The following is an 18,587-nucleotide window of genomic DNA, read 5'->3' on the forward strand; positions in this document are numbered from 1 at the left end:
AGAAGAATTGTAAATCTTATCCATGCTGAGACCTAAGGGGAAGGCTTTGACCCCATGAAAAAACTATGTTCAAATAAACCTATAGGGGTGTGGAATAGGTTTACCAAGATTTAATGCAATTCAACAAAACTCTTCCAAACACATTCCCAACATCAGGATTTTTATAGTGGTTCACAATCACCATTTCATATGGTTACTCCACTCTTAGGGAACTCTTGACATGGAATTAAAAGATCCATTATGAAAAGCCAAACAATTAAACCTCTTAGGTTCGTTTAGGTGGTCATGGGCTCCCCATGAAACATGACCCCATACCACCCCTAGTGGAAGAAGGCATGCAATAGAATTGATCAAGGTACTTTAGTGCAAACATCAATGGAATTAACATTCTCTGAAACTCCCTTCTTATTGGACCATCCTCTCAAGAGATCAAGATAAACATACATACATGACTCTTATAAAAATAAAAAAAACACTTAAATAGAAGCCTATATTTACGAGTGGGTTGTTGCTTCTTCCACTTTAATCACCGACCCCCGTGTCAAATTCACAAACAAAAAAGTACTCTTCTTCCACTTTAATCAGGTATATGGTAGCAGGCCCACTCAGGCTCATATAGCATTGGGCTGTACCTGCCTAACTGGTTTGTTCAGTCTTGTATCTGACAATTTTTTTTTTAAGATCAAGTGATTCTGCACTTAGATTAAATAAGATTATACATTCAACTTTCAAGACATATATTATTAAAGAAAAGAATAATATTTCAATATCAAATTTTGAAACATACAGCTAAACATGAATTACTAAGGACTAAATACAATGAAGCAACATTTAAAAGTAGACTTACAATTATCAGATACCGACTCATCACCAAAATGGAATGCAGATCAAAACATTAGATTTTCAGCCGATTCTAATAGAGTTTTTTCTTCACTGCATCCTGTGACAATTTTTTTCTTCTTCCCGTAATGGGTTCTATACAAAATTGGAAAAAGTCGTATGAGCAGTATCTTTATCAACTTTTATAGTTAAAAGGAAAAATCAGCTGCCTCACTTTCTGAAATCTTATATGCAAACCCTGATTCATCACTCGATCGCCTTTTCATTGCACTAGCTCTTTGCAGTAGCCTCACCAAAGCTTGCACTACTTCAGACATTGGGGGCCGAAACTCTGGCTCCGGCTATAAAAAGCGTTAATAAACAAGATTAAAACAGTCATCTTGAGCACTCACAATGCCCCTATTTCAAGTTCTGATCTATTTATAAAATTACCAAACTATGTGGTCTGATAAGGTCTATGGTGAAAATCCGACTTTTTCTTTTTTTCAACTGTCCCCACTACTTTTTTTCAACTGCTCTCAAATATTTGGAGAGGAAGTCGAGAAAGTGAACTATTTATGTTTACAAATGCAGGAAGGAGGAATAAAAAGAGTATATCAACAAATTGGAAGAAGAAAAAGAGAGATTGCATAAATTATACCTGAACACACAGGGCAATGATGTCAGCAAAACGAGATAAAGACTTTGCAGGATACATGCCATTTAAAGCAGGATCAACCATTTTTGCTAATGCATCAATGTCATGAAGCTGAGGAGTGGCCCATCTAACAAGGGACTGTTCTGATCTTATCCTAGAACTTAAATCATCCATAAAAAGAGATAATCATCAGTAAAAACAGAGAAAGACCTATAAAAAACTAACATAACAAGAAAGTAAATTATATAAGACAAACCTATCCAACGGCTTCCGACCAGTCAACAGCTCTAACATGACCACACCAAAGCTGTATACATCGCTCTTGACAGTGTAAACTCCTGACATTGCAAATTCGGGTGCACTATAACCAAAAGAACCAACCATCTGAGTTGAAACCTGTCAACCAGATAAAAACAAAGTAACAAACTGAGGCTGTGTAATCTTATCATATCCAAATTTGAATTTTTCAGTTTAAATATTTACCTGTCTCTCGGTGCTGGGTGTTAATGCAGCTAAACCACAATCTGAGAGGTGAGGGTTAAGCTCTTCATCAAGTAAAATGTTAGCTGACTTGAAGTTTCTATGTACAACAGAAGGCAAGCACACTTCATGCAGGTACCTGAACAAAGAGAGGCCACCATTCAAGTCGTATCTTTAGCTTAATGGTCATGTCAGCTTGTCAATGGCATCACTAGATAAACAGCTACTTGGGAAATCATGTTTTCATACTTCATTAAATGTTCACATTTTTATCTTTGTTTATCCTCATGATTTGCCATCCTCTAGTGATCCTTATTAAAAACTAATTCTAGGAAACCTTAATGTTGTCATATGAATCCCAACATTAAATGATGCTAGCTTGCACTGCATTCTGGTTTTATTTGACCTAGTCAAATTATGTATAAGTCCATTTGTTCAGAAAATCAATGCTACAATTGACAAGGTGCCTTTTCCTAATAATGTGCTTTCTCTATGAAATGCTAAGAATGTGCTCTATGTAAAAAGGCAGGGTAGGTCATAGGTACCCTTCAATTAGCTCAAGAAAAGGATATTGAAGGGCAAAATAAAAGAAGCTCAATGTTATTCTCAATTTTTCAACTGAAGATAAAAAGAAATGGAATGGGATCTTTTTTTCTATAACCTAAAGAAAGATCTTCGGATATATGATCACATTCATCACTATTACAAATGTGAATCTTCCTTGATGGCAAGAACCATTTTAAAATTTGCAAAATTGATGTGTAAGGAGAGATTTAAGGTTTAGAAACCCATCTCCCTCATTTATAGCTTTATCAATGGCTAAATTTACAATATCCCTGCTCTCCTTAAACCCTTGGAATCTAGTTTCTACACAAAAACACCTCCCCAGAAACAAAAGAAAAACTAAATAAACTCAAAACTATAAAATTCAATACTCCCTCTAAACTGAAACATATATGTTCAGCTTGTCAAATAACATGTTGCGCATCATTCCACACTCTACGCATAAGAAAAAAATACACTAAATTGGTCTTTAAAATCTATAGCTTGTCATAGCTATGTGACTTTGACTTCTATATGGATTCAATTCTTATGCACTTTCGATAATTATTACACTTAATTTCATCAACACCAGTGCTCTTTCTCCCCCTGAAACTAGGAGTATATATCATTGATCCCTAGCTTGAACATAATAAAAAGCATTCAACTTTTTTTCATTTCCCTCTAAATAGTACACCACCTTAATACAGTAGAAATCTAATTTCTACAGGAAAACACTTTCTAGAAAGTTAACAAAAGCTAAATAAACCCAAAATTATAACACCTACCAATTTTGGCATTGGCTGGCAAGTGACATGCTTTGTAAGGAGGTATCCCACAAGAATACTGCTGAAGGAGACACCCTTTGAAATTGTCCTTTTTGCTTTTTTGTATTTTATCTGAGTTTTGCTCATGTCTGTCGAAGATATCTTTGACTCTTCCTCATCCTAACATTATACTTCATTTATGAGTATAAAAATATAAATAAAAACTTTCTATGGCTGTTCCCCAAGAAAAGCCACTTTCTATGGTGTTCCCCCAGAAAGGTCAACTAGGATCAAGTTGCGAATCCTCAGAAGCCTCCTAATCATATGTAACGCGTTGCATGGTAAAGGAAATTTAGCTAGTAATCCAAATCTCTGGAGAAATTTTGCTATCTTCTTACACATACTCAACTAGGCTGTACCAAACATGACTCATTAGCACTTGATGAAGTAAAAACAAGTCCATTATTATGACCAAGTTATACCTACAGTGCAGATAACCTCATCTTATGCCAATGCTATTCCTCACCTGATTCCAAATTTGGTTCAATTATTATAGCAGTTACTAGGCTGAGACACACATCACCTAGCTCAGTTTGCAGGCATGCTTATGTATTAAGAGAGAGAGAGAGAGAGAGAGAGAGAGAGATTACTCTAGAGCCCTTGCAGTACCAAGTGCGATCCTAACACGTGCATTCCACGGCAACATCTTGCTTTCATTGTCTGCAAAGTGCAATAAATCATGCAGGGTTCCATTTCCAACATATTCATAGACCAGAAGACGCTGCCCATGCTCAGCACAGTAGCCTAGCAGTGTTATAATGTTAGGATGCCTTAATCTTGACATGTTGGAGACTGCTTCAAGAAAATTGTCTTCCTCCTGTAAAGAGAGTGCTGCACTGTCTATCTTCTTAACAGCCAGAATCTACAAAGAGGAAATCACTTCATCAGTAGTTAAATCAATTATTTCAGTTGCATGCATATGGAAGAGAGTTCTTCAGCAGCTCCAGAAAAGAAGGATTCAAAGGTTGGTCCAGACCACTTCTTGATTCATCCATACATACGGCAAAAAAAGTCCTACCATGCAATCATGGTACCTATCTTCAATTCCAGCAAGCTGACTGTAGATTTCAATATTAGTTCAACCTTTTCAATAGCCTTTACATAGGTAAAACTTCCCTAAAATCAACTAAAAACACCTCAGGCCTCCTATACTTACCAATAGAAACTTGAATAAGATGCACATGTTTCCAGACGATCAAGCAAATATAATTCAAAAAGATTTGCCTCTTCACAGTTTTGCTGATCATAATAATAGAAATGTTGGTGCACAGAAGCCCCATCCCACTCTGTTACCCATATATATACTTACCCACCTCAAACAAGATTTATAGTATGACCTAGTGGGTGATCAGTTCTACATCGATTATGGGCTTGGAAGATGTTGAACTTATTAGTTGGGAAAAAACCTTGTAACTACAGTTAACCATTTTGGGATCGAACTGGCCCAATTCAACAATAATATGATTTAGGCTCCACCCCCAATCCGAGAGTTGCTTTGATTTCCCAATTCAACATCTTTCGCCATGATAATTTACAGGAAAACTCTGATTTTGCCAGCCATGATAGAATCAATAATGTGCAGTTGCAACAGCTCATTCCGTCAAATATTTTAGTGACATAAGAAATAGACTAAAGCATAAACATGAACAACAGCTTATACCACTTTCAGCTCACAAATAACTAATCTACAGTGATAAAACAAGTGAGAGGAAATTTTTTTTGAATTTTGACATTTATTTGGGAGAAATACTCAGTTCGGTTGATAATGTACTTGAACATTGGTTGCACTGCATAGAAGACAAAGGAACCTAAGTGGAAATTATGTCATGTCTACAATCTTTTAACAGTAAGTGCATCAAAAAATAAAAAATAATTCAAAGAAAAAATTCACCTTTCCATTGGGAAACTCAGCTCTATAGACGCGACCAAGGGAACCTTCACCAATAAGGCATTCCTGACTAAAGCTGTTTGTTGCTGTCTGAAGAGAAGCAACAGTATAAAAAGTTGCAGTAATAGGGGTTTTTGGTCTCTTCAGACTTCCATTTTTCACATGCAGCCTCTCATTTATCAACTTTTCAGCAGGAAGAGGCTTTATTGGACTCACATTTTTGACCCTCTGCTCATGTATCTCTTTGTTTGCCACTGAAATGTAAATAAATCAACATTAAGATAAACAACAAGATGGAAATGCAAGAAGAAGAAGAAGATAGCACAAAGATATGATATAGACCTAATTAGCACTAACATAGAAATCAGAAAAGGGTCAAACAGGAACCTGGGTTAGCATTTAAAATAAGAAGGAAAAACTCAAAGGATTATCCAAATGATTAATAAACAAAATAAAGGAGATTAATAACCAATTCTGTTACAAACTTCTTTCTATATCGGCGCTAGAATTTTCTTTTCAAAAAAATTAAAATAAATAACAACTACATTAAAGAGGTTAACCCATTAGAATAAAAAGAATATTAAGAGTAAAGCATTAACTACCTGTGCTTGTGGGAGCAGAAAGAGAGCCCAATGAGTTTTCTGTGTTAGCTTGCTTCTCCTTTTTGGCTTTCCAACTTCTCCAGACACAGAAAGTAAGAATGAGTGCTGCACATAATGCCACAAAAACAGAGCCTACTACTATTCCAACTATTGTTCCAGCTGTCAGGCCCTTTTGATTGCTTTCCTGATCAGAAGGTGAATGCCTATCAGAGCCACCAGGAGTACTAGGAGCTTCAGAAGAGTTACGTGATCTACCAGGTGGTGGTCGGGTATATGGTGGTGGTGGAGGGGCAGGGCCATTTTCAAATGAGTTTCCCACAGTTCTGTGTAATAATAATACAAATTAAGATATTTACATATATACAGATGAGCATGCATGCACACAGAACAGAAGCAAAGAAGAAGAACAAGAAGAAGAAAAAACAGTAGAAGAACAAGAAAGAAAGGGTGCATCAACTGCTTACATGAGGTTTGTAATCAAACTGAACTCCCGTGGAATCCAGCCAGAGAAATGGTTGTATCCGATGTTTCTGTTTTGAAACTAAAGTTACAATACAGCAATGCCAAAAAATGAAAACACTGGTTTGAGAAGAAAAACTTACAGATTAGTAAGAGGCAGGTTAACAAGAATGTTTACAGGACCAGTTAACTGATTGTTTTGCAGATAGCTGTCCGGATAATTCCAATGAAAAAACTCATTACATATCTTAATAGATTTGAGGCAAAGGTGTTCCTAGAAAAATAAATAAATAATAGTATTTTATTCATTTCAGAAAATAAATAATATTTCAGTAAACTCACAGAGTAGAAAGGTTGGATAGAGAACTAAATGATATTGGCAGATCTCCAGAAAAATTGTTGAAAGACAAATCCCTGTCATGAGTGTACAGACATCAAATATCTGGAAAAATAAAGTGCCAGAATACAAAGAATAAGTATTTTCTAGAGTAAAGTCTGATCTATTGAAAAAATTGATGGATTCGACACCAGGCAATATTGATAAGTTCGTAGTGAATATAGCCAATGCCATTAGAGTAGATGATGCATGCACCACTACATTCAAATGAGTATTTACGTTACTTTTTCCAAAAATACCAGTTCATAAGTTCCATGATTTGAAGCTTGAGATTGTTAATCTAAAGAAATTTTTACCTTTAAATTGGCAGATATACTCTTTTATTTCATTAAAAATTTGCAGCTGCTAAGTATATTACAAACATAGAAAAGGTTACCTAGACCGAAAGGCTTATCAGATGAGCTTCTCAACAGCTAAAACTGCTAATGTTTTCTACTAAGTACTCTGACATGAAGTGATGCGAGAGAACTACTTCGTTGCATGTTAAGAGAGATGTAAATGAGGTTGCTGAGACAATTTGAGAAATCTAAAAAGTAAGGTATACATTGTTGAGATTATTACTTCCATTCTTGTTAAAGTTGGGTCCAAGTCCATCCTAAAACAACTAGCCAAAGCTATGAGTTTTTTTTTTTTTTTTTTTCCGGACTAATAACCACTTGACTTTTCCTACTATTAAGCCATGTGGAATTATTGCACTAACACTCACCCCCAGTCCAACAGAACAACAGACTGAGACGTGAACAACACAACAGGGTACACATTAATTGGTCAAAAATTTGGTCTAACAAGGCAGATATCCTCCTCTAGCATGTTAAAATTGGTTCCAGATCCATGCAAAATGACTAGCCAAACTTAAGAAGCCTTCTCTTCCAACTAATAGGAAACACCAGAAGCACAATACCATGAGATTAACACAAAGAAAATTGTCCAACATTGTATCAGAGCAGGTGCTCAGACATAAGGCCTATACCCAAAATTGTCCATAACTAGGAGCTATAAAGAGGATCCATACGTGAGGAGTATTAATAATAGTCTCACAAGGAGCCAAGAATCCTGTGTTTATTACTTGAGGAAGTGTCCTATAGTAGTTAACCTTCACCGAATAATTTTGGAATGGACCTGAACCCAACTTTGAGAAATTTATAGATTGGCTTGCTAAGGCTTGGAGAGAAATTTCTTTCTCCACGAGAAATTGGCTCCTGATGTTCACATACCATGGAAGTGATGTTTGTTAACAGCACAAGAATACAAACAACTAATATTGTAATGTCCTATAGTAGTTATTTGTGAAGAACAGTAACACCATTATGCCTGTGGCTACAGCATAGCAAATGTATAAAATCAGAGTACTCTGAGCTTGTGTCTGACAATGCAAACAATATCTACAGAAAGCACTTAGAGGGAACAACTAAAAGAGACCATAATTAATAAGTTGATTTGATTGCATCATTTGTAACCATGATCCAGCAAGTCTAATGCAATGGCTCTAGTGTTTTCTGTGCACAATGGGACACATATTTTGAATACTCAGTGGAAAACAAATGATCCCAAAAATTAGAGACATGAGCTGAGAAAACCTACAAGACAGACAGGCCCCCATGATCAGCAAAAATGTCTCCTACTGATGTCGCGAGTGAATTGTGGCTGGTATTCCTGCAATTATGGTTGCAAATTGTGAGCACCGTTACAGCCTTGTCAGAGGTTCAACCAACAAAGTGAATTAATTCACAGTGCAGAGCATGGAACTTACAAGTAACTCAGTGAAATCATAGTCGAAATTGAGTAGGGAAGATTGCCGGAGAGATTATTGTTTGCGAGATTTCTGTATCAGTTAAATAGACTGCTAGACATCAACAAGTGGAAAGATGAATAAGAAAACTGAATAACATGAATGGAAATGACTTTACAGGTAAGTAAGATTCGGCGGCAATTGATAGGGGATGGAATCATGTATTACATTGTTGCTGAAATCCCTAAGAAAGGACAACAGAAAATAAATCAGACAGAAAAGACAGTGCTATATTGTTATTATCATTTATAAAAAAAGAAAATATAATTTTCTCACAGCTTTCTCAAAGAGAAGAGATTTGACAGGAGATATCCCATGGTTCCACTGAGCCCAAGTCCTGAAATCTGACTGTTGCAAAAAGAAAAAAAATTATCAAGTCATGCCATCTCTCTATCTCTCTCTGAACTCCATACAGTGTAGGGGGAAAAAAGGAAGCACCATTTTATCAAATGGATAATCAGCAAACAGATTAAATATAGTATAAAGAAACACAAGCCCCGAATGATGTACACATACATAGATATAACGGACGAGCCCGCACAGGAGATGCCCTTCCATGACTCCGCACAGGGATCACCTCCGTTAGATTTCCATCCAGATAGTTGTTGAGGGTAATTCAACGAACTGTATAAGACACCTAAAGCTTGAACTGAAAACCAGACATAAATATATATGCTCAGCTACTACAGATTAGAAAGCTTATTCAATCCACTAGAACTGCAGACGACAAGACATCTGTTACACACTCAAATTGAATCTTACTATGCTAGCATTAATAAGAAACCCGCTGACCTTCTTATTTACGATTAAAACTATTTTCATAATAATAAATAAATAAATAAAACCTTATTACGAGTCCTCCAAAATCTCAAAACAAACTAACAAGTTCAACAGGAGTACACTGAAACGGGAAAAGTCAATGATGGTTTGCAGATCTCATGAAAGATCCATTTTCACGTCCTGACTCTTTTCATGAAACAATCAGACCCCTAGTGTAAAAATTCCAGTTTTAACCGTAAAAAACAAATTCCCAACTATCTGCCTAAACATTGATCCGCCACTCTTTCAAGCATTTTGAAACTGGTCAAGAAGATAACCATCCACCACATATGCATGAACACGCAACAAAACAAAATCAGGAAAAGAAAAATGAGCCATCAGGGATCAAACAACCCAAAGCAAAAAAACAAAAACAAAGAAAGGAGTCATACGAATGAGACCTCACCATCAGATTGATCTGTAGCAGCACCGACAGGTGATTGAAACAGTAAAAAAGCTGACAAGATAAATGCAGGTAATAAACGGCGAAACTCGTACTCAGCGTTCCCTTCCATCAAGGTACAAGCAAGAAAAAACTCTTCGGCTATGCCATGAAATCGCAGGAACCAGGAGAGGTATAAGGGGATCATGCAAGGAGTAGTGAGCAAGTCGGGAAGGGGGAGTGTGAAGGCCTGTCGGCAAAGGAGTAAAAAGGGGGAAGGTGTTGACGAAGGAAGAGCAGGTGAGTCCAGGCAAGCATATTTTCTCTTCTGATTTTGGTCCACCTCCACAAACCACTGTAGAGTGTGAGACCAAAGGCGGGGCCCACTTTCTCTGTCAATAACACGAGAGAGAGGAGAACCGACATGCCGGGAGAAGCGGAAAAGGGACTAAAGAGACAGATTTTCTAGAAAAGACTGAAATACCCTGATAGTGACGATCTAAATGTTATGCCAGGTGTTGTCCCCTGGCCCCATCCGCTAGAATCTCATGCCATGCCATGCAATGCAACGGGAAAAACCAATACTGATTGAGTTGATTGGTTGAACAAGATTTTATAAAACGCAAAAAATTAGATAAAATCTGAGTGACCTGGCCAGGTGAGCTCGTTAATGGCAAACCATGTGATCCAGTCAGCGGGTGAGAGAGGAGCCCCTTACTTACCCTTGCCGAAGAGGGGGAATCCCCTCCCATACCCTCTTCTTCTAATGGCAAGGACCATTCATTCCCTTGTCGATAATAGAAGAGGGAGTATGTACTCTGTAGTCTGTAGCAGTCAGTCTGCCGGATGGTACTGAAGCTCAAAATCGTCATAACTCAAAGAGTCAGGCCTGGAAATGCAGAACCAAAGAAAATACGGAGCTACCCCTGTTGCCAACTGAAAAAAAAAAAAAAAGCTTTTATCTCCCATGAGGAGCTGCCTTAGGAAATGCAGTGGATGGTGAGAAACCAACCCCCTTCCTCTATTTTTTGTTTTTTGATAATAATGCTTTGACGAAGACAGAGAGGGATTTCGCTTGAAAACGTTGCCAATTATAACCTATTAAACAAAGCCAATATGGAGGCACAGCTTCGGATTTGGTCTGTTGGCATGGCCCCATGCCCATGTGAACCTCCCATCATTTGAATCGATTCTTCCCTCTTTACCTAATGGATGATGAATCAACCCAATTACCTAAAACAACAATCTTGTTTCATTATTGTTACTACTACACCCAATTGATGCTCTTTATAAATTATTATGTCTTCTAATGGAAATGAAACAGGGGAACAAATACCAAGGGAAGGAAAGTGGAACTCAATTCATCGCAACCTCATGTATCTGATTTTGTCTTCCAATACCAACCATCCCTCTTTCCCAGATTTATCCGAAACTGAAGGTACAAAGTCTGCAACAAACAGATTTCCCCCGATTCTCTAATAAAAGAGTTCTTACGAGGCTTGCATCTAGTATAATTTATTTACAGACCTCGATTAATACTTGGGTTGTCACTCCTACTTTGCCCCTGGAAATTGCCACCCCCCTGTTTTCTAATTACTCATTGCAAACACCAAGATTTTGTGGGCATGCTTGCTTCAATTTTCGGGGTCAAGCCCCTCCACAAGTTCGGAAAGATTTAACTCAGATTTGTCGATGGAATAGAAACAAGCTTTGGAGAAAAAGGGTTTCACATCATAGTTAAAATAACACAATATTAAAAGATACACATTTCATTTCTCCTGTGTAACTTGCCAGGCAGAAAGGAAAAGTTAATATGGGCGATATCTACGTCCCCGACCATTATTATCATTGTTTTGCCTGCTTCCGCTTGATCCACTTCCACCTCGATTGCCACCCTTGGATGGGGGTGGGGGTCCAGCCACCGGGGCTCCTGGTTGTTGCCTGCATGAAAACAGGTGTTTTGACGTTGAAAATGCAAATGCTAGCATATGAAGAAACAATTACTCTTTATTTTTATTTTCTTTTTATGCTCAAGGAAAGTCAGCATTTTTAACTTACAGGACGTATCCAAGTCGCCCATCAGGCAAAAGCATAGGCACCATCGCCATGCCTGCAGGAGTGGGTCCACGGCCATAGATCATAGGCTGAAAGGAGTTCCACCAAGAAAACTTTAACGAACCATCAAAAGATCATAAAAACAAGAGAAGATCAAGGAAACCCACAAAATCAACTGCCTCAAACACATACAACAGAGAAAGCACTTTGCAAAGCAATATCTCTCACCTGTGCAAAGCCTGCAGCACCGTACCCAGCACCAAATGCACCATAGGGTGGCAAGCCATAACCAACACGAGGAAAATTTGGAATAAGGGCCGCCTTTTGTGTGTTAGGTCCAGAGTCAGGCTTCCGATCACTGGCCTGTGGTTTTGCAAGGGAACAATCAAGGACTTGACCTGTCAATAACATCAACCATGTCAAGAATATTTAACTCAAATCAGAAAGACAACAATGATTCTTTACAAAAAAACACCCACCCTCTAGTTCATATTTCTCTGTGTTTTTAAGGGCCTTCATAGCACTGGACCTCTCTGCAAAATGAACAAAACCAAATCTACTCTTCTCCTGCCCAGCTTTTGCAGGCGGAAGCACAATCTTCGTGATTTCACCATGCCGCTCAAATAGGTGCTTCAACTGATCCTGAGTCACGTTTTTTGGCAAGTTTTTTACATAAACTGCCTTCACCTGTAGCAAGCAGCCAGCCCCAGAGATCAGAAAGTGTCAATCCAACAAGGTTAAAAAAGTAATAGGAGACGGTCACAGATACAGTGCTCTAGGCATATGGTCTATCCATAATTACCAAGCAGGAAATAGTGACAAGAAGCTCAGTGAAAAAAATAAAAATAAAAAATAAAAACTATGAGATAAGAGCATTTTGAGAAACTTGTATGAAATATTAATATTAAGAGGACAACTAAGTAAATCATTTAGAAACATATACGAAACAGAAAGTATAGAAGAAAAATATTCCCATACATACCATATGTACTGTAACAAATTTTTATTTATTCCTCTCCACAATAATTGTCAAATAGCTATCATAATGGTTCCATGTAATAAAAAAAAAAGAGACTTCAAAATTTTCACCTTCAACATTTCATCTTACAAAACATATAAAAACGATCTTATGTTAAGTTCAGAAGCTGCAAGTAAAACTAAATATAGGATTAATATGAGTTCTGGAAAATTTTCTAACACACTTCAGTATAGTTCAGAAAGGTTTTTAAAAAATTAAGGAAAATTGTTTCAGTTTCCCAAAAAGGTTTCCAGGATATAGGTTTCCTATCCAGATGAGGAGTTTCTACTAGACCAGTAACAACAGATTTAAGATACTGCTAAGGGTCCAACTCTTTTGGAACCGTTAGGCTTTACATATATATCCCAAAAAATTGAGTACATGGAACAGCATGTTTTATGAAACCAAACAAGCCCCACAAGTTAATAAGAGAAGGTACCTGAGATGCGGGAGATGAATCAGCAGATTTGGGGTCAGCCCAACTCACTGTTGGAGCATTATTATCAAGCTTGAATTGTGGATTTGACATCTTTTGCCTTGAATACTCAGCACAAGCATGGTTATAATACTCAATGAAGGCAAACCCGCGGTTGCGGCTAGAATTTTGTGGATCCTGCAAAAGCGTCGAAAGTAATTTAGAAGCATATCCAAAGACTTAAAACAGAAACAATGATGAAGAGGAGAACCAACCATGTGCAATACAATTGACCATAACCTAGAAACTTCAGTTCTATTCATACCTTTAGCAGTTCCACGGTGGTAACTCCAGGGCCCACCTTTTTCACAACCTTGCGCAAATCTGCCTCCGCCCAACTTCTTGGAACATTACCAATAAACAAGCGGTGCTTTGCTTGAGATGTGGAACACTTGATTTTTCTTCCCTGAATTGGGTATTATGGCCAATTAAAATCTTAGCCATTAAACTAAAAGAAATTCGCCATTTTGAATGAAGTATAACAGCCAATAGAACTTGTCATGTAAAGGATAGTATACTCAAAAAAGGACAAGAAAAAAAAAAGCTCAAGACACCCCAAGGAAATATAGATAACCTTAAATTCAGTATTATTGAGATCCTCAATAGCCTTTGAAGCCAATTCCTTAGTTCGAAAGGTCACAAAAGCATATCCTTTGTTCTCTGAAGAATCCTTGCCTTTCATGATCCTAACCTGTTACAACCAAACAAGGAACTAAACAATCCACAACAAATGGATATAATCAAGTCACAAAAGCAACCAATATTTTACCTCTGTAACTTCTCCAATTGACTCACAGAAGCCCTTCAGGTCCTCTTCTGTGACATCATGAGGAATACCTCCCAGATAAACTTCAGAGCCGTGCGGTGGAAGAGCAAGAAGCTCTGCATGCTCTTGATGCTCAGCTGCATCATTGGCTCCACCAGATTCCACCTCAACATCTTCACTATCTGATTTTACTTCACCATCACCTCCATTTGTAACTGCAGCCTCCTCCTCCTCCTCCTCTTCATCCTCCTCTTCCTCTTCTTCCACATCTTCTTCCACATCTTCTTCTACCTCTTCCTCTTCTTGTACATCTTCTTCTTCGTCCTCCTCTACTTCTTCTTCGATTTCCTCATATTCAACTTCTTCTTCCATGTTCTCATCCAGGTCAACCTGCTCTTCAGATTCAATTGACTTTTCGGGTTCAACTGGCTTTGAATTTGATGACGAATTTGCTTTCGGCCTCGGCATCTTATGCATCTAATAGAAGCTTGCAAGGCAACTGTGAAAGAAGCACAGTAGCCAGAAGCATTTGCAAGAGGGAGAATACAAACATTGGATGGAGGAAAACAAATGAAAGGACAAAAGGAGTTGAAGAGTGAGAATCTTGACAGAATCCACGCCATGAGATATGGCTCCAAGGAGTTTCAAACTGAAAGATTTGCTCTAAAGGGATGATAATAAGCAGTAGTACTAATAGAGCAGACAACAGAGAGTCTGAATGAATGATAATCAAGAGAATAATGCTCAATAGGACCACAAAAAGAGGAAAATCTCCAATTTAGACACCAAGGTACTGGCCATAAAATAGTCGCCTAGTGTTTAAGTATTTAGTTAGATAAGTTCTGGCACAATATGACGCAGAAAAGGACTAACAACCAAAACAAGACAAAAGAAAAAAAGCATCAACATAAGAAATATGAAATTGGAGAAGGAAAATATAAAAAATATATATCTGCATAATTCAGCTGAACTGAGAATCAAGAGGAGGCGAGCCTCAAAAAACAAGAGAGAACATTTAATTGATCAACATACAAAAAAGATGACAGATTATAAGTTTAAATGAAACACCAAAAAAGGTTAAAAAAAATAAAAATAATGAAGATCATCTTTAATAAACAGAAGCACAACACATGCAGGACACCTGAATCCAGCATCCAATCTATATAAGAACATATGTTACAAACATCAAAATGTTATGTTGTGCATTACCATAACAATTCCATCATTTCTACAATCCTTGGACAACGAGGAGCATCCTATAAATTTCTTGTGGGGTCTTAGACATGAAAGCTAGTAGGGACTCTATCATGGTGCAGTAGCATGAGCAGATCTAATGACTCTCCTCTGGATTGTATCTCAAAAGTGGAATTTTTCACATCTTTCCAGAAAGAAAAAAAGGAATTTTTCACACATTTTCTGTTACTGATTATAACTCTATGGATCTTGGGCTTCTGACCTACTATCAAGATTACAGAACAGCTGTCTGGCAGATTTTAAGGTATATAAATAATGTTGGCAATCTGTTTTGGCAACTCATTTTTGGGTTTTCTGCCTTTTTAAATAAAATTTCCATCCTTTTCAAAAAAAAAAAAATGAATGAGAAAGTTATGTGTGCAATTCTTCATTTAACAAAAAATAGAAAGTTCAGATGCTGTTTTCCTTCCTAAATCAACAGTTGGAGGAATCCCATGTAATATGTAACAGTAGGTACTTTTAGAAAATATATAAGTAACAGTAGGTGTTTGGGAGGGTTGACACTCAAGACTCAAAAACTAAAAGAAAATCTGGGTTGTGTTCAAAACAAGATGTAGATTAATGATCACAAAGCATCTCCTACAAGGGCAGGAAAAAGAATATCCAAAAATATTTCTTTAAAGATGATTACTTGAAGTAAATCCCAAAAGAAAACTTATAGACCAAGGGGATGAAATACCACACCATAAGATTGTTCAAAACTCTCAAATCTGAACAAGTTGGAATTTGCCTCTGATCTCTAAAGATTAGATTCACATTCTAGTAGTATTATTTAAACAGCCTAAAATCATTATGTTTGCTCCAACCTAAAGAAATATATAAAGTGGCTCTGCACAAGAAGGAGCAAGACAATCTTGTCCTGGCTTTTGCACTTTCAATATAAGACAAAAATAACCAACTTCCCAAGCTCTTTTGAGGTTACATCACCAAAAGACATATTTTTTTCCTGAATGTTGGCTATACATTACAAAACGCCCAAAGCCCAAGACCTGAACCCAAGATTTCCAGCAAAAATTGGTTAGACTGACACCACACACTAAGCCCTTAGTAAGACTTAGACCCAATACTTCACATATGACTCCACACCAAGCCCTTTAAAGACTTGAATCAAAGAATTCAACCCAAGCTTCATAAGGCCACTGAACTTGAGCTCCCGCCCACCTAAAAATGATACCTCAAATATCATATATGTTGCACAAAAGCAAAAAACGTGACCAATAACAGAAAGAAGATGAGATTCCAACTGCTTTTTTAATTAGGCCTTTAATTATGAAAATTGTGTCTGAACTGGAGCTCCCACTCCATTCACAGGGAAAACAAAAAGGAAAAATCGAACTACCGGTTATCTATCATGAAAGAGAAAGCTATTGGAGATCAACTCTCAGTCAATCTAATTTCCTACATCTAAGATGTCGAAATAGTTGTGATTGAAAATAACAGCTCATTCATTAAATTCAGCTTATCTGTTTATGTTGTTTGGCTTATACTTGAAAGTGATAAGGCAAGGCTGAAGTTCATTTGAAAGTGATAAGGAACCGCAACTTCTGTCATAGATATTCCTATGAAACTAAATGGAAACATTGCCCTCTTATGATTAAACGTTTTACAGCTAAATGACCTTGCACGTTTCGGAGAACAAAAATAACTCCAGGTGTTGTTATGTAGCAATACATCCTCAGACCGAACCACGACGAAGGAACACAAATTTCTCAAGGCATCTAGACTTGGGTTTCCGTCAGGCAAATATCTAGGTTCAATATTGTTGACCACATCCAGCGTATGTAGAAAGGGAGTTCAGAAAAGTTTCCTACAGAATAGAGAACAACGAGAAATAAGAAAGAAGAAGTACCTGGTCGATTTCCGGCACAAACTCCTTGCCTGTCGAAACACAAAAGAAAATGTGCGAAAAACGAAACCTTACGCGTTTCTCTGAACTTCGGCGTCCTCTTGTATAAATCGTCAAGATGGAGCCTTGAGAAGCTCCCGTTGCAGTACAGACAGAAGCAACCTAGGGTTTTTTCCCCCTATCCGCCTCTTTTTTCCGCTTTATGATGATGCCACGCTAAGACGTACCATCACATGCGGACGCTTAGGAGCAATCGGGCCAGGTCTAGTCACGCGAAAAAGTTTCGGGACCAGCCGTCAAACCTTCTAACGACGAGCAATTGGTTTAAGTTGCTTTATTTTAATTCACTAGCGGAAATACTTGATGAGAACAAAAAGTCAAAAATTAATTAAATAACTCATGAAATCAACCCCATCTATTTATAATTTCACTATAACTTTATCAACTCCAAATGCTACCCATTTACCTCACCACTACCCAACTCTATGACATAACCTAAACCTTTCCCGTGCACTAAAATACTTACTCTTACTTTCGTTTTCAATTTAAACCTCCTTTAAACCAACCTATAAATCCCATCATTCACGTTAATATATCATAAAAAAACAACCATCACTATTTTCCTCTTCCCGGCAACTCGTATCGATGGCAAATGTCCCATCTGCATATAACTCACTTTAACTCCCTCATATTTTTTGTTGGCGTACTTGAGGAGGGGAGTGTTACGGATTATCAATTTCATAACCCTTCTTCCTCCAATTTTCTTCTAATGAGTTTCTTTCTTTTTTTCTCCGTGAATTAAATTCATAGAGTCCTGAAAATAGAAGAAACCCATTAAAGCAATGCAACCTCTCAATTAAACACAACGGGTTATTCTATATCCCAAGAAAGATGGATGGCTATGGGTAAGAAATTGGAAGAAATACGAGCACGGTTAGATGCTTCCATTGAAATTTATGCAAGTGAAGAACTCGTTGCTTCAACAGAAATGGTCACACGACCTCAAATATCCGACCATGAAATATGCGCAAAAGAGGTAGAAGAAAATATCTCGGACGGGCACAACAGCCACCCAGAAAATTCAAAGATTTTATCTTCTTTTCCAGCCGAGGTCCCAGAAGAGGCAGAAGCCAAGAAAGACCTTGGAAATAAAAAATCGGAGGGGTATACGACCACAAACCCGTCGGTAAGGGTTGATTTGGGTTCATCCTCAACAAACCCCTCCTCATGGCCAGCAGAAGCAATTCGTCCGACAAGGAGGCGTTTCCGAGAGCCCTTGGTTGCGGAAAATAACCAAGAGGCGAAGCCCCAAAGGGCTGCCCTTTGCCACCGGACATGGAGGAGGCTCCGTCGGCGCCGTCGGACACAACTCCGGTGGGATTGGATTTCCGGCCAACACATCCCACTCGCAATCTACTTCTCGGTAGACCAGCGCAAACCCAAATTCCAATTTGGGGGGGGTAAGCGTCTCGGCAATTTTTTTTTTAAGGAACTTTGTTTTTATGTTGATGCG

The 18,587-nt window shown here is 37.8% G+C and overlaps 2 protein-coding genes across 2 annotated transcripts; both read right to left on the reverse strand.

Annotated features, from left to right (window-relative positions):
• Positions 1-714: 714 nt before the first annotated feature.
• On the reverse strand, positions 715-10,017 carry LOC137951835 (protein STRUBBELIG-RECEPTOR FAMILY 8). Its single transcript, XM_068798775.1, has 16 exons — positions 9,685-10,017; positions 8,976-9,108; positions 8,736-8,807; positions 8,578-8,643; positions 8,421-8,492; positions 8,252-8,323; positions 6,616-6,687; positions 6,417-6,482; positions 6,279-6,344; positions 5,815-6,137; positions 5,216-5,466; positions 3,915-4,186; positions 1,961-2,096; positions 1,734-1,873; positions 1,481-1,637; positions 715-1,181 (listed from the first exon to the last, which is right to left on the reverse strand). Exons 1-16 carry the CDS (start codon positions 9,866-9,868, stop codon positions 1,029-1,031), a joined length of 2,235 nt encoding a protein of 744 aa, XP_068654876.1. The 5' UTR covers positions 9,869-10,017; the 3' UTR covers positions 715-1,028.
• A 1,258-nt stretch (positions 10,018-11,275) lies between these two features.
• LOC137951836 (heterogeneous nuclear ribonucleoprotein Q-like) lies at positions 11,276-17,266 on the reverse strand. The gene is made up of 9 exons (XM_068798776.1): positions 17,078-17,266; positions 13,978-14,473; positions 13,783-13,899; positions 13,474-13,614; positions 13,173-13,346; positions 12,195-12,402; positions 11,944-12,113; positions 11,719-11,804; positions 11,276-11,601 (listed from the first exon to the last, which is right to left on the reverse strand). Exons 2-9 carry the CDS (start codon positions 14,449-14,451, stop codon positions 11,469-11,471), a joined length of 1,503 nt encoding a protein of 500 aa, XP_068654877.1. The 5' UTR covers positions 14,452-14,473; positions 17,078-17,266; the 3' UTR covers positions 11,276-11,468.
• Positions 17,267-18,587: the final 1,321 nt, after the last annotated feature.

The sequence above is a fragment of the Aristolochia californica genome, unplaced genomic scaffold (assembly GCF_029961685.1).
Source record: "Aristolochia californica isolate CCGP_79_NKW_82.1479 unplaced genomic scaffold, dmAriCali1.0.hap1 SCAF_15, whole genome shotgun sequence".
In the NCBI taxonomy this organism is placed as follows: domain Eukaryota; kingdom Viridiplantae; phylum Streptophyta; class Magnoliopsida; order Piperales; family Aristolochiaceae; genus Aristolochia; species Aristolochia californica.